At 36.0% G+C, this 15996-nt stretch overlaps 1 protein-coding gene across 2 annotated transcripts in view; it reads right to left on the bottom strand.

Moving 5' to 3' along the window:
* Nucleotides 1–15996, bottom strand: part of TBC1D31 (TBC1 domain family member 31) — a 44767-nt gene that overhangs the window by 10555 nt on the left and 18216 nt on the right. For both annotated transcript variants that reach the window (XM_087825376.1, XM_087825377.1), the window contains exons 5-16: nt 14160–14311; nt 12493–12652; nt 11388–11588; nt 9316–9492; nt 8009–8088; nt 7778–7924; nt 6093–6226; nt 4007–4140; nt 3506–3685; nt 2162–2394; nt 1738–1890; nt 543–678 (exon numbers count right to left, since the gene is read on the bottom strand). In XM_087825376.1, coding sequence (XP_087681502.1) covers nt 543–678; nt 1738–1890; nt 2162–2394; nt 3506–3685; nt 4007–4140; nt 6093–6226; nt 7778–7924; nt 8009–8088; nt 9316–9492; nt 11388–11588; nt 12493–12652; nt 14160–14311 — 1887 coding nt within the window. The remainder of the gene's footprint in view (nt 1–542; nt 679–1737; nt 1891–2161; nt 2395–3505; nt 3686–4006; nt 4141–6092; nt 6227–7777; nt 7925–8008; nt 8089–9315; nt 9493–11387; nt 11589–12492; nt 12653–14159; nt 14312–15996) is intronic.

Here is a 15996-nt window from a genome sequence, read left to right as displayed (position 1 = left end):
ACGGACTGGCAACCAGTTCAACCCAAAGGCGTTACTGGGAAAGCACCCAGCTCAAAGGTGGGGATACTTAAGTGTATGAGCAACGCTAATCAACCACAAAAAGGAGAAAGATATACAACCAGTTTTTAACTATTTATGTCTGGGGATGAAATGAGAGAAGAGTGGGCAAGATCCATTTTTAACTTTATTATTTCATAATGGATTTTTTTTACTGGTCATGTGTATATTAAAAAAGAGTATTTCCCCTACTTCACAATTAACTTAATGGTTAACTGACACTTCTATTTTTAGAGAAAGAGTCACCAAAGACACTGGTCAACCTGACTAATTTTCCTGGCATTTCTAAAATATTTAACTATTAATGAAATAGATGAAAGAGAGAATGGGAATGGCAATAGCTGAGGGAAAAAGTCAATTAACTAGAGGGGCTATTTAGTGTTCATTGTGAACTCCAAGGGTAGTCTTTAACTTAAAGGTGCTCATCACATTTAAACGGGAATAGATGCAGAAGATGCCCGAGTACTAAGGTAAAGATGATACACCTTTCTCTCAATCTCGTCATCCAGTCTTCTGAGTTCCATTTCCCGCTGATCTTGCTGCAGCTTCAGAAAACGCCTTCTTGCAGCATCTTGTAAGTGCATCTCCTTTACTTTCAGCTCCCTTTTCACAGCAGCCAGTCTTAAGTACAAAATGCAGGGGTGGGCAAAAGAAGGTTTACAGTTGTTCATATGGAAAGACATGCAGGTTATATTAAGAGGAACAAATAAAAACATTCCCAATATAGATTTAAATGGAAAAATATTACATTTCACAACAATGAAGGACCTGCCACCTACTTAGGTCCACTTTCCCAATTTAATGGGTGTCACTGTAACCAGCTTTATTTACATTATATGAGAGATGCCTAGTTACAAGTCTGCCTTCATGGACATGACAAGTGAACACATGCAACTGGCACTCCTTCTTATATATATACATGCTCTTCCTAAGCTTTACTATTCAGATGCTCCCAATACAAGTGATACCATCTAGCTGAAGGAAGAATGCCGAAAAAATGCTCCAACACTACCAAAGATTATACTTATTCTCTTAGAATTTTAGGAGAAGGCTAATAGCTTAGTTCAGTAACTCTTTTTAACCCAAACTAGAAATCTGTTTCATAAAGACACACTTAAGAAAAAGGAATCAATAAACACTTATAGAAGTTTCTCAACAACGAGGCTTAGTCTCAATGCTCATCCCATCATCTTAATTAATTTCTATATTTTACCTTAATTAATACTCTTTCCCTGTCCTCAAAGTATGAAATGCACGATGAGTTAATCATTTTATGTTTCAATTTTCAGGTCATGCAGATATGTTTAAAACATAATTTAAAAAATTACGCTCTACCAAAGGTAATTTACCCAGGACAGTAATACAAAGCATTTCTGCCCACTGCTGAATGATGTTTCTGACAATGTCCTCCCAGGCACATGAGATCTTGTATTGCTTCTGCATATTCAGTGCAAAGCTCTGCTACAGTCAGGATAACTTTAGAATCACATCTGACTATATGACCATTTTTTTGAAAAGTGGTATATATACAAATTTCTTTTTATGAACTTAAATACCTGCTTAATGGAAATACCATGACTGGGTAATGTTATATATAGTGTTGTTCCTATAATGAAAAATGAAAAAGAAAATGTTCACCTAACTCGTATGTCTGGATTTTTTCAAACCGATAAAACGCACCTCTGTTTCTGTTGTACCATCTTCTCCTCCTCTTGTAAGAGCATTTCTCTCCTCGTTTCCTCCGCTTTACGAAGTAGTTCCTGTTTCTGGTACCAAGCTTCATCTTCAACTCTTTGTTGGTCCACTTCAGCTTGCATATTCTCAACCATCTGCCTTAAGTGGGTAATATTTATTATTATATGAAAATGCAAACAAGAAAATTGAGTAATTTAAGTCCAAGAACAACAAAACATAAAATGTGTACCTGATTAGATTAATATATAATTGTTTTACTTCTCTATGTAAGAATTAAATATCTCTAAAGGTATTTCCAGCCTTCAAATGCTGATTTTACATAAATACTTAATAATTTTTCATAAAAAATTTTCTTGTTTTATTTATAAGAGATCTTGTTTTTACCGAAGAACAGCTTTTCCATGATTACCTCTCCCTTAAGTAATCCAGTTCCTCAGTCCTTATTCTGTCCCGTTCCTGCGTCTGATAGTCCACAATGAACTTGGGATACTGATTGAATACTGGATACTGTCCTTTCGTCAGTGCCACGAACTCATCGAGCATACTCCTTGGATGAATGTCAGCAGGTGTGGCATCCATGAGGTGATAAACTTCTCTGATTACAACACTTATGTCCAGGTTATTCCGATGGTGGAAGAAGTACTGTAAGAAACCTTTGTGTTCAAATCGAGACTCACTTAACGAAGCATTTACAGATAGAATCCAAACAGGAATTTAAAAATGTAAATGTGAATTTATCAGCAAGAGGATTTCTTTTTTCAAATTCAGTGAAGCTTTTCTCAACCCAAGTTTTAAAATGAAGATCCAATTTTATGTTTTCAAAATGTAAAAAAAATTCACAACCATATTATAAACTTTTGAAATAACACTTTTAAAATTTTAACTCAAAATGAAGGCTTCTTATGTAATAGAAGAATGCTTCAACAATGGAACAAATACTTCTACCTGGATTTTTTTCCTTCAAAATTCAAAATAAATAAATTGGGGGGAAAATTAGCCTTTGAAAATAAATTGGCTTGATTTAAAAAACATTTCTGAAATGTTTCCATGTTATCTTGTTCTGCTGGCAGATCTGAATTCATACAGGGTGGGGCAAAAGCAGGTTTATAGTTGTTCATATGGAAAATTATACACTAATTAATAAATAACAATACAAGAATAAACTCCATGTTTTGTGTAGTTACAACTGTAAATCTATTTTTGCCCCACCCTGTACACACTGCCCCCTACTCCGCCACATACACATATATAGTTTGTGAGCATAAAATAAGAAACAAACAAACAAAACCCAATTTAATTCATCCTGTCTACCAAAAGAAACTCTCCTTTTAAAAACCATCTCTAATGCTTTCTTCTAGTCACCTTCCTGCCAAGCCTCAAAATTCTCAGTTACCATTCTGCACGTGTAATAAGCACCCAGATTACCACAGACCAGATGGGTCACTGTGATAAACACATGCACAGAATAAACCCAATTGCTAACTATCCTTTCTATAGGCAAAAAAGCACAAAATTCCCATATTATCATGATTGTTTTCTGAAGCTATGATGTTAGGACTAACGGTCTGCTGCAATTGCCTATTGAGTTGTCTACAAACTATGAAAGGCCATGGGTGTGTATAACTTGCTTTCCACTATATTTCTACCTCTATCACCAGTAACTGACATACAATAGGCATTCAATAAATAAATGGATTTTTCAATGGAAATAAATGAAATTTGAGAATTGCTACCTAGGAACAAGGCTATTTACCTCAAAATCATCTTTAAGATTACAGTTGAGCAAAGGAGCTCTAGAACATATGTTGTAGGCGACAACGGTCATCAGCAGGAATGAAGGATGGTTGGAAAAGACATTATCAAATAATTTTAGCCACTCGTCTCTTGTCAGTACTTCTGAGAACACAGTTTCAAGGAGAGGCCATGCATATAGCTAAAATGAATAAGTAAAAATGTATTAGTTTCCTAGGGAAAAGTCATAACATTGTTGCTAATATTATCTTATGTTTGGTTTAGTTATTAAAATTATTATATTAAAAATATAATTAAGTAAAGAACTACCTTAATTTGGACCCTTCTTTAAAGACTTTCAGGAAAGCAGTTTAATGAGGAAAGAGAATGAAATACTGTTAAAAGTATAATAGTAGTATGTTTTTTATTATACTCTTTCAAGAAAATATTGTTTTATTTATGATAGAACCAGTGTTAGCTTCCAAAATAAGTCCTGCTATTCTAAGAACCTGATACTTCTTACCTGTGAAGTTACATCATGAGCTATGAAGTGCTGTAGCAGCTCCTTGTCATGAAATGCCAAAACATTTTCTATCATACCAAGAATATTGATGGGAGGGTTAGGAAAATACTCAAACCAGTGCTGGCACCAATTGGCTATGAAGAAAATAATGGAAAAATTACCTTTACCTTTCTATATTATCAAAGAATTTTGCAAGTTTTAAATGTATCAACTCTACATGTCCTCCACATGCCCGTTAATAATAAAGAAAAAACATAACTCTTTAAATTCTAGAACAATAGATTTTAAAATTTCATCATGTTAACATAATATTTTAGATTAATAAAAATTTGCCAATTTCTTCGGAGCAGTCAGGGAGAAATAAATAAACAAAAGGTTAAACAAATAAAACTTCCCAAAGCATTCCTGATCCTAGCTACAAGGTACTTTATTATTGATTTGTCTCTAATAGTTTCTATTTTTTTTTATCTATTGAATTTATAGGGGTGATATTGGTTAATAAAAGTATATAGGTTTCAGGTGTATGATTCTATAACACATCACCTGTACACTGTACTGTGTTCACCAGCCAAAGCCAAGTCTCCTTCCACCACCACTTACCCCCCCTGTACCCTCTTCTCCCTCCCACACCCCCCTGGATTGTTTCTCTTCCTTTTAAAATAAAACTCTTAGCGTTACTGTCAGGGCAAACCAGTACAACCCTTCTGGGGAGTCAATCAGAAGATGCCTATTTTATGATGTAATCATACCAATTCTTGGAATCCACCCAACAGAAATTATTATAAATATTTGCATGTGAAGATAGTTATAACATTGTCACTTTTAACAGGTAAAAATTAGAAACAACCTAAATGTCCAATAGATTAAATTGGTATATGGATATTACAGAATATTAGTCAATAAAATGTTAAAGTTTACAAAAATAAGAAAAATGTATATAAAACATTAAATAAAAGTAGTATGGTTATAAAAATAAAAAACAGCCTAAAAGTGTGAAAAAATTAGGAAAAACCCTTAGAAGTCTAGCAGTTGAGGAACAGATAAATTACACCTAAAGATGAAATACATTATGCAGGCAATAAATTATGTTTTTCAAGAATATTTAATGATTTGGGGGAAATGCTCTTATAAGAAATTCACCAACATATTATCAAAGATTATCTCGGGGGAAGAGGGCTACTGGTAGATTTTCTCTTCTTTTGTGTATTTTCCTGTGTTTTCTCTAATGATCATTGAAAACTTATCAAAGCAAATACAATGTCATAAAATGAATGAAAAACACTGGAAAGAGAAATATTCACAATATGTATGCCTGATCTTTTCAGAATTTTATTGCTGCAATTGAGTGCTAACCTCCTTTCTCCTGTGTACAAGGAAAACACTTAAAGAAATTAAAAAATACGAGATTGGTTATGTTTGTTAAAACAGCCTACCATTTGAGTCCAGTTTATTAAGTGGCCAACTGGCCTGACTTGACCAACATGACAAAGATGACTCCCTTTCCAGTGCGGAGAAGGACAAGCAGTGGGCGGTGGCTGAAGTGCAGGCCACAGTCCACCTGCCTGCGGCAAATCCTTGTTCAGCCATCAGCCTCACCTTGGGAGCCTAAGCTCTCTGCGCCTCAGTTTCCTCACCTATGGACGGGAGATAACACCGCCTACCTCATAGGACTGTTGCAGGGATTGATGAGTTAACAGAGACAACACACTGCGAGGGTACCTGGCACACAGGAAGTTCTCAGGTGTCAGCTACGGGCGACGAGAGGGCAGCCGCGGCACTCGCCACGACAGGCACTGCGCCAAATGCCTTACACGCTCACTACAGTCCTGTGAATAACTGACTTCCAGTAAGTAACGCATCTGCTTCCTTCTTGCTAACGACATTCAGCCATAACAATATCTTCTAAAATGCAACTGTCCAAATTTTCTTGTAAATGAAAGGTTTACGTATAAATGTCTGCACTATTTTATGCTCTATATCTGATTGTTTCAAACTAGAATTGTTACATGTTGCAAAGGTGCAAAGACATCAGGAAAATGTACAAGAATCCACTCTTGGTTTCATTATTTAATGCTTATTTACTTACTTATGAGAGTAGCAACAACTTCAAAACAGATGAGTTGGTTGTTCTGGAATAATTTTACAAATGGAAATGCCAGGAGCGGAATATAGGGTGTGTCACTAAAGATGGCAGACCAGTGCGCCAATGCAGACAGGGTCCTGTGAATAAAATAAGGAGACAAAGACCAGACAACAGTGTATTATTAAATTTTATTTGAATAGACAACAGAGTCACATAATAAAAACTCTCCCTAGATGATAGTCTAGCTCACCTCCCCAGAATCCCTGTTGAAAGTACAAATCCTTTTAAAAAAAAAATCACAAACGGTGGTATATTACAAACATTGTTCTCCACCGTGCATTTTTCACGTAATAGTATCTTGAAAAGAGTCCCTGTCGTTAGGTTTAGAGCTTCTTCATGATATTTTACCGAAACACAAGATCCGCCTTAACGTCTTTAGCTTGGCCTCCTGAGCACTTGCTCCCAGCCTTTCACACGCAGCGCTGCGCTGTCGCCTGTGGGGGCTTCACTGTCCGCGTGGGAACAGAGCTGGATGAATTCCTAGCAGGCGAATCGCGGAGTCAAGGGACACGCGCGCTGGTCATTCCTACAGCCTCTGCCAGCTCAGTCCACACACAGCAGCGTCCCTTTCCACTCCCACTAGCGGGGAAAGGGTGCCTATTTTCTCACTCTTGTCACCATATCTGATCAACTTTCTTTCGAACCTTTAATCTATGAGAGAAATGGTATTTCCACACAGTCTTTAAAATGTATTTTAAGGTAGTTTAAATCGGCATGTCTTTCATTATGAAGAGGCTTAAGCATCTTTTCATTTTTAAGAGCCCTTTCTGCTGCTATGAACTACACATTCAACCCTTTTCCCACTTTCCATAGGCTGGCCCTTCTCACACATACTTAAACCAGCAATCACAAAGAAACCACTCTTTTATTTGTTATGTTTTGCATATAGTTTCTCAGCTTTACATATGTCTTCGTATTGAGAATTATTTTACATGTAGCAAATTTTTTCACTATTTAAATGTTACTTTATTTTTTGAGATTTTTATTCATATCAGTATCTTCTGGATGTTGTTTACTCTGGGATTATAATTCTCACACATTTACTTCTAAAACTTTTAAGGTTCCTCCCCCTTTTTTTACTTTTTGCTTTGGAATAATTTTAGGCTTACAATAAGTTACAAAAATAATAGAGTTCCTGTATACCTTTCACTCGAATTACTCTAACATTGACATCTTGTATAAATATAGTACATTTATCAATACTAAGAAATTAACATTGGTACAATGCTATTAACTAAATTACAGAGTCATTCAGATTTTACCATTTTTTTGGTCATTTTTTCATTCCACCAATCCAGGGTGCAACAATGCATTTATTTGTTACCATCATTAAAGCTTCTTCCAGTGTGAGGTCCCTCTTTTATGACACTGACATTTTGAGGAACACCAGACAGTTATTTTACAGATTGTCCCTCAACTTGGGTTTGTCTGATGTCTTCTCAGGATTAGACTGAGGTTGTAAGTAACATGAAACATATTGATAGGTTTCATCACTGGGGATTTGAAACTTGAGTATTTGGGTGAGGCAGCGTCTGCTGAGTTTTTCTACTATAAAATTACCATTTTCCCATGTGTATACAATAAACATTTTGGAGGAGATACACATTGCTGCCATATACTGAACATACCTCTGTAATACTCTGAGTAGTTTCCTACTTTTGATGGGGTATTTCCTCTGAAGGTTGAGAAATGCCATGTGAATACCTTTATCTATCAGGCTACTAAATGCAGTATGATTTTCAGGCAGCTGCAGCAGAGAGCGCCAGATGAACATTCTGAAATGAAAATTTAATTTTTACCAAGGAAAATCTGGGGGGTAAAACCAACTTAACATAAAAGAATTTCAATTTCAATTTTACCTGTATTTTGTTGGATATTCACCATAACCTTTTAATAAGATTTGTAAACGCTTTTTGTTTAATCCATCTGATAATTCATTCTATAAAGAAAAAATATCAATAAATGATGTAACCATAAAAGAGGAAAGTTAAACAAGCCCACAGTGGTTTTATGACACAATAAGAAATATTTTTATATCATCGAACTCTCTCTCTACACACACACATATATATACATGGTAACAGGTCATCTCAAACAAGGCAAAAAGGCAAATTGGTACATCCTTTTTGAAGAATAATTTGGCTAATACTATCAAAATTTTTATGCACATACTCTGACTTAAAAAATATATACTTCTACAGATACATGTGTGCAAATGTTCAAAGATAACTGTACAAGGATATCCACTGCATCACAGATTGTATTAACAGAAGACAGACAATACAACCTAAGTGCCAGTCAGCAGAGTATTAGTTAGATAAATTAAAGTATATCCATAATGCAGTACTATGCAAACACTATAGCACTAAATGACTAACATAAACAGATAGTCAATCTGTTAAGTGATAAAAGCAAGTTATAGAACAGTGCTAAAGTATGATTACACTGCTGTAAAAAAATGAAAAAAAGTTAATATACATAGATATACATGTTTACAGATGCACAGGAAACTTCAGAAAGGATATCAGTAACTATTAACAACAGTAGCCTCTGCTGAGTGAGACCGAGAACGGGCTAGGGAGCAGGGAGGAAGAAAAGTGTGCTCCAATTTTTCCCTGTATAACCTCTATACCATCACTGTCTAACAGATAAGGCAAGTCACAAAAGTAATCTAAAATTTTTTAGGAACCACAATAAAAGTAAAAAGAAACAGGTAAAATTAAGTTTAATAATACATATTATTTAACCCAATATAATAAAACTGTTATCATTTCAACACAGAATCAACATAAAGTTATTAATTACTAAAATGTTTTGCATTCTTTTGTTCACAGTAAGTTTTCAACACCTGACGTGTGTTTCACGTGTACAGTACACCTCCGGGCAGACAAGCCACGTCTCAAGTACTCGTCAGCCACATGTGGCTAGTGGTTAGCACACTGGATGGTGCAATTCTACACTGTTTGACTTCTAAAAAACCAGAAGCATGTATTAATTTTATATTAAAAAGTTTAAAAGTATACTATAATTTTAGTTACACCTTTCTTCTCTTCATATTATTTTCTTGTGCTTCCTAAGAGAGGGAGGGGTGGTGACGGCCTAGCAAGCATGGGCCTTATCTACAGCAGTCATGACAAACAAAAGTTTAATCGTGATATATTCTTACCTCTTTATTTTCAAAATTGCCAGTCAAGCCTTGCCTCAATATTCTGGTTTGTATTTTGCTTTCCCTTGATTTTGCTGGCCGCTGGGCTCTTCCTGATGTTACTTTCACCTTAAGATCACCAGAAGTCCGTTTTCTCTCAGGCAAATCTTCGATCACTTTCACTAAAGGCGGAGGTGGCTAAAGGGGGAAAAAAATCTAGTAGCTGCCCTTGGAAAACAGCCCTATTAACATATAACTTACAAAATCTGCTTTGGTCAATTTAACAATGAGCCTTAATATATATAATTATTCTGCAAGCAAAAAGTGTAAACAAAATATCTGAGAATGTTTCCTTGTTGACTAACAAAGTAAATTTCTGCCAAATTCCTATAAAGAACACAATAAAGATACATGATTAACAACAACAAAGAGAATTTAATTATTCCACAAAAGCTGGCCTTAAATCATATACCACAATCCATGTTTGCACTTCTAGGATAAGGTTAGTAGCATGGGGATAACTTGCAGCAGAGAAGGCAGGTAGACATATGGCCTCAACAATGCTGAGAAAAGCACCCTAATATTCTTTGGGCTCAAGTGAAATTTCTCTGAGGAAAACCGCCAGAAGCCTGGGGCCCTGACTCTCTGGCCCTGGTGATGCTTTTAAATCTGCACAGAGATGGCTGGAAGTCCATTACTGCATCACAGACTTCAAGACAGCTCAAGCAGCACAGCCTCGATTCCAAACCCTCATTTTTATGGGGCCTATTAGACAGAAAAATAAACCCCAACAACCCCCAGTTTACTTAAGGTAAAATGCCTCACTGGAACATTTCCTCCACAAGTAATACACTCTTTGAAATCAAAAGATCTTCCTTGTTCAAAGGAAATGAGCAGATGAGGCATCTTGGACTTTCTGAGTTCTAAATATGATTAAAGTACAACGACTCTCACAGGGTATTTAAGTGTTTGAGACCATTATTGCTGAATGTTCCCTTAGTAATTAGCCCAGACCCAAATCAAAGACAAGATGAATGTGGGATTTTAAAAACTTTTTTGGAAACCAAAGTGATAATTTCTTTCATATGAGAACAAGAACACAAGGAACAGGCACATGTTCAAATGAACATGTTAGACTTCAGAAAAACACATATTACACACATTAGCTTGAATGAAAAGTGTCCTGAAATCCAGAAGAGTGTTCTTCCATGACGTGTAATGAAAATAAATCACCACTCTGCAGGAAAGCTCTTTGAAGCAGAAACCAAACTTTTTTTACCTCCTCCCCTTTCGCCCCCAAAAGAAATTTTAGCTAACCTTAAAAGAGGAGTGGGAAGTGTGTTGCAGATGTAACGAATATTGCAGGAAATAGATGTGGAAATGAGAATGGCACTGATGGGAGCCAATGGGGAGTTACAAGGATGGGGAAATGCGTTACACAGGTCGAGCAACAAGATCAGAGAGGACCTGGAGAGGCCGGCAGGAGAGTTTGGACCTGACGCTACGGGCAAAAGAAAGGGAGCCACGTGAGCAGCACTATTTTAGAGATGATGATATCATTTTAGAAAAACGTTATGCAAAAGATGAACTGATGGGAAGCGAAGGCACTGAGGGCTCTGAGTTTTGGTGTATTTGCCTAAATTACTGTTATTCGAGAGGAGTTAATGAGGACCAATCCAAGGACGGCTCCTACGGACGGAGAACAGGCAGCCCATACAGAGATATTTCAAACTTAAGACATTACATGACTTGGTACTGACCAGACTTAGGAAATAAAGGAATAGGAATAGTAATAGTGCTCCAAGGTTTCTAGAAGAAAAAGAGACAGAAACAGAGAGACTGGAACCGAAGGCCTCTTCTGGGGAGCAGGTTATGTGGGGCACCTTACGTCGGACAGGGACACCAGACATTAAGTGGAAGATAAGCGAGATATCAAGTCTGGAGATGAGGCTTTGGGAGTAAGAGTAAAAAAAATATATCCTGAGAAACGAATAGGGTCCAAGGAAGTTAGAAGATCGTAGCATAAAGATTTTATTTTTGATGATACACTTAAATCTTTTTGAAAAATTGACGTTAGCTGCTTGATAACATACCTTATTTATTTCTTGTGTTAAAGCCTGAACTGAATATATGTTCAGACTTCCATTTTCCATAACAGATGCAATATACCGTCCATGTGGGCTAATTACTGATGAGCTGATTCCTTCATCAAGGGTCCCGATTTCAAAGAGAAGCTTACAAGTCTGTATATTGATGAATCTCATAATACCATCTTGACTTAGCACTCCAAGAACCTAACAGTAGAGAAACAAGTTTAAAAGTCAAATGTCTGAAAGTCAAACTACACACACACACACATACACACACATACACACACACACACACACGTAAATGTGTATGTACTTATATATGTATTTTTTTTAGGGGAGGACAGTCAGAGATTATATTCGCAGAGAACCATTCTGTGTTTTCAAATCCCTAATTTGGGCTCATGGACTTGCCTGCTCAGCTCCAGAGAAGCCTGGCTTTAGCCAGAACAAGCAAGGAGCCCACCCTGGGGAACTACAGGAAGGTACTTCCGAATCCTCCCTTCCCGCAGGCAGGCACATCTCCACTAATCCCCACAAAGGGAATACTGAAGATAAGACAGCTCTTAACTTTGATCTCCAAGCTGGCTGTCGGGAGCAAGGCGGGTGGAACACACGTTCCCATTTGATCAGAGCTAACATCCATCCTGCGGCCCCCTCCCACACACCTGCGACTCTCAGTGAGGCTCCCCATGTCTACTTGCTTTCAGCTGTTGTAACTAACCTTTTGGGGAGAGGAGAAAGTCTCTGAGTTGTAAGGATAGTGGAGAGGTAAGAGGGAAGCTAGTCTTTTAAGGGGAAATATATTTTTAAAGGATCAAATAAAAAATAACACATGAAAGCATCCGTAGACCACGAAGTAGGACATGAAATTAAAGTACACTGATCTTAAAAAAAAAAATGTACCCTTTAGAAAAAGAATATTGTCAATAACATACAAAACCTAAGATTAACTATTTTTTCAATTTTACACTCTTCACAACAATACTATATTAACAATTTCAAATCCCTGTAACAATCAGGGTACAAGTTAAATGAGAGGGCTAGTACAGTTCAGAAACTGATACGGATCCTCCTCAACACGGAGAACGTCCTGCATTAAGTTACCAACCTGATTAGAACCAGCATCGAAACTATCAGGAAGAAATTCTAGATGGCGAACGGCTCGAACTTTAGTAGGCATCTGGATAATTCTAAGTAGCTGTTTAGCTTCTAAGCACCACAAATGAAGATGGTTTGATTTGCCTCCAGCAGCCAGGATTCGACCATCTCTATATATAAAAAGGCGAGAAAGTGAGAGTAGCTGAATTGCTCATAGCAGCGCTGTCCAATATGATCCAATACGATGATGCAAATGTTCGGTATCTACGGTGTCCATTATGGTCACTACAAGCCACACGTGACTGAGAATTAGATGTGGCTAGAATTTCTAAGGAAATTAATTCTTAATTTTATTTTTATTAATTTAAATGGTCCCAGGCACCCAGTGATAACCACATGGAAAGCTCAGGTTTATAGTATATATATATATATATATATATATATATTTTTTTACCTATTTATTGTGCTAAGACACCAGCTTAACAAATATTTGATGACTTTTCTCTTTAGATTCCAAATATAGGTGGTATCATACAGTACTTGTCTTTAAGAATAACAACTATAATGGGTTAAATCATGCCAACCATGTTTAAATCCACTGAGTTTACAAAGATTAAAGGCAAAAAACTTCATACGCCACCTCTGAAAGATGTCAATAAGCCAATTAATTATTTTTAAAAATTTTGTTTCAAAAGAAGGGGAAATCAAATATTTATCCTGCCTTTCTTTTACAAACCATAAAATAACAAAATAGTTCATGAGAGAAAGTTTCTTTCTGTAGAAGGTTTCTAGTTTATAAGGGAAAAGGAACGGTGGAATTAGTTTTGCTAACCTCTCATGCAATACTGGATTAGGTCATGATCATCAATGGTTACTAACATCTCAAGACAAAGAGCTCTATGTTCCTCCTTCAGAAAGGACACAAACCATCTATAATGTCTTTTAGCCTCAAAATTGAATCTGAATCAGACCAAGCCTCCCATTTACAGAAAATGCAGGTGCAACCAGTTTACAGAAAATATAGATGACAGAGGATCATATTAAACAATACCACAGAAAAGCAAAGAGCAAAACCCAAAGTACAGAAAATTCTACAGGACAGATGGCCAGTTCTTTAATAAATAAACTGCAAGGAAAAAGTAAAAGGGGGCTGTATCAACCAAGACAACGTGTGAACCTTACTTCCCTCCTGATTTGAACAAACCAGCCATAAAAAACAATTATTAGACAAATCAGGGAAATCTGAATAATGACTAGATATATGACAATAACAAGAAATGATTAATATTTTAAAAGTGTGACAATAGTACTATGTTATTCAAAAGTGTCCTTATCCTTTGAAAATACACATTAAAATATTTACAGCTGAAATAAGCTTGGACTTTGCTTTAGGACAATGCAGTAGGGAAGCAGTAGGTGGCGTTAGAGGTAAAAAAAGTGCCTATTAGCTGATGATGATTATAGTGAATGAGAGTACTGTAATTTGGACTTCATGCACTTTCATATTTTTGTGTATATTTGAAATTTTCCAGAATAAAGTAAAACAAGGTTTACAGACTATATCTAAGTTTGAAGGCAACTCTTCCTCATATGACAGTGATAGTGAATGAAAATTTGTAAAATTTTACTAGAAGTAAAATTTCTTAAAAATTCTCAGTGTTTTAAAATGCACATTACCTGGTCACAGCAAACACTTTGTATAATATACTAGAGCTTTCGGGTGGAGCTGGCAATTGATATTTGCAAAAAAGAGTATCACATTCCCAGGCGAAGATGGAATTATCTTTAAAGCAGCTGAGGATGGTGTTACTTAAGGGTAGAAAAAACACCTAAAGAGTGAGAAAAAAGTCATTGTTCATATAAGGATCATACAGCCCTCTTTAAATTTAAAATTATACAAGTAGCCAATTTTTCTTTTTAAAAATTATTTTTTCTTAAACTAGAGAAAAATACATTCACAATATCTGAAAGGGGATAATAGTGATATTTCACATACCATTATAAAGTAGAAAGAAAAGGTAAACGCCTTTAAATAAACAACAGGTGACTATAATGACTAAGCAATTCATAAAAAACTAAGTAACAACTTTAAAGTATTTAACCTTATAAAAGATTCAAATGGAATAACAAGATACTATTATATGCAAATCAAACTTACTTAAAAATACACAAATATATGTATACACAACTATACATATACTCACATCTGTATTATATTTATAAACTACATATTAATATAAACACTATATTAAATACTAGCTACTGATAAATGTTAAACATAATAAATGGTGAAAGTATAGGAAAAGGGCACTGTCACACACTGCTATTGGTAGTCAAAACTGGTAAAAATATTGTACAACATATCTCAATAGCCTTAAAAATACATATCTCTCTGGATTAATCAATCTGCTGCTAAGAGAAAATCCTTTTGGGGAAAATCAGCAAAGTGCATTAAGACACATGTATATAAATGCTTGTTTAGCATGGCTTATAAAAAATGTAAGAAGTTTAAAACAAATGCATGATCATTTTCTTAGAGATTCAATTTACTTAATGGACAAGTGAGACTAAAATTGATAGCAAAGTTGAAAATACTCTTTTCTCGTAAGAGTTTCAATGGCCTCAAATATAATTTTGTGTGTCATCTGTGTAAGATCCACAAAGGAAGAGAGGAGAGGAAGGAAGGACAAGAAATAAAAGAAATGGAAGAAACCAATGTGCTAAGGACAAAATATCCCTGCCCATCCTCTCAAAATAAACCCCTCGAATGGCCGAGATACTCCACACGGGGTTTGTTTGTTTTTTAACTTTTTAAATTTATCTTTATTGTTGAGAGTATTACAGGTATACCATTTTCCCCCGCAACTGACCCCCTCCACTTCGCTCCCACCCCCCTCCCCAGGCCTTCACCCCGTTATTGACTGTGTCCATGGGTTATGCATATATGCATATAATTTCTTTGGTTAATCTCTTCCCACCCTCCACCCCCCTTCCCTCTTTCCTCTGAAATATGATCATCTGTTGCATGTGTCAATGTCTCTGGATCTATTTAGTTCATCAGATTCTTTTGTTCATTAGCTTCTTCTTAAAGAAGACCCTTCAACATTTCCTGTAGTGCTGGTCTGGTGGTGATGAACTCCTTTAGCTTTTTCTTATCTGTGAAGCTCTTTATTTGACCTTCAATTCTAAATGATAGCTTTGCTGGGTAGAGCAATCTTGGTTGTAGTTCCATGTTTTTCATCACTTTGAGTATTTCTTGCCACTCCCTTCTGGCCTGCAAGGTTTCTGTTGAGAAATCAGCTGACAGTCATATGGGTTCTTCCTTGTAGATAACTAATTGCTTTTCTCTTGCTGCTTTTAAGATTCTCTCTTTGTCTTTAACCTCTGGCATTTTAATGATGATGTGTCTTGCTGTGGGCCTCTGTGGATTCCTCTTGTTTGGGACCCTCTGTGCTTCCTGGACTTGAAAGTCGATTTCTTTCCCCAGGTAGGGGAAGTTTTCTGTAATTATTTT

Source organism: Miniopterus natalensis, chromosome 16 (assembly GCF_054644295.1).
Source record: "Miniopterus natalensis isolate mMinNat1 chromosome 16, mMinNat1.hap1, whole genome shotgun sequence".
NCBI lineage: Eukaryota > Metazoa > Chordata > Mammalia > Chiroptera > Miniopteridae > Miniopterus > Miniopterus natalensis.
This window is presented reverse-complemented; position numbering and strand designations above follow the sequence as displayed.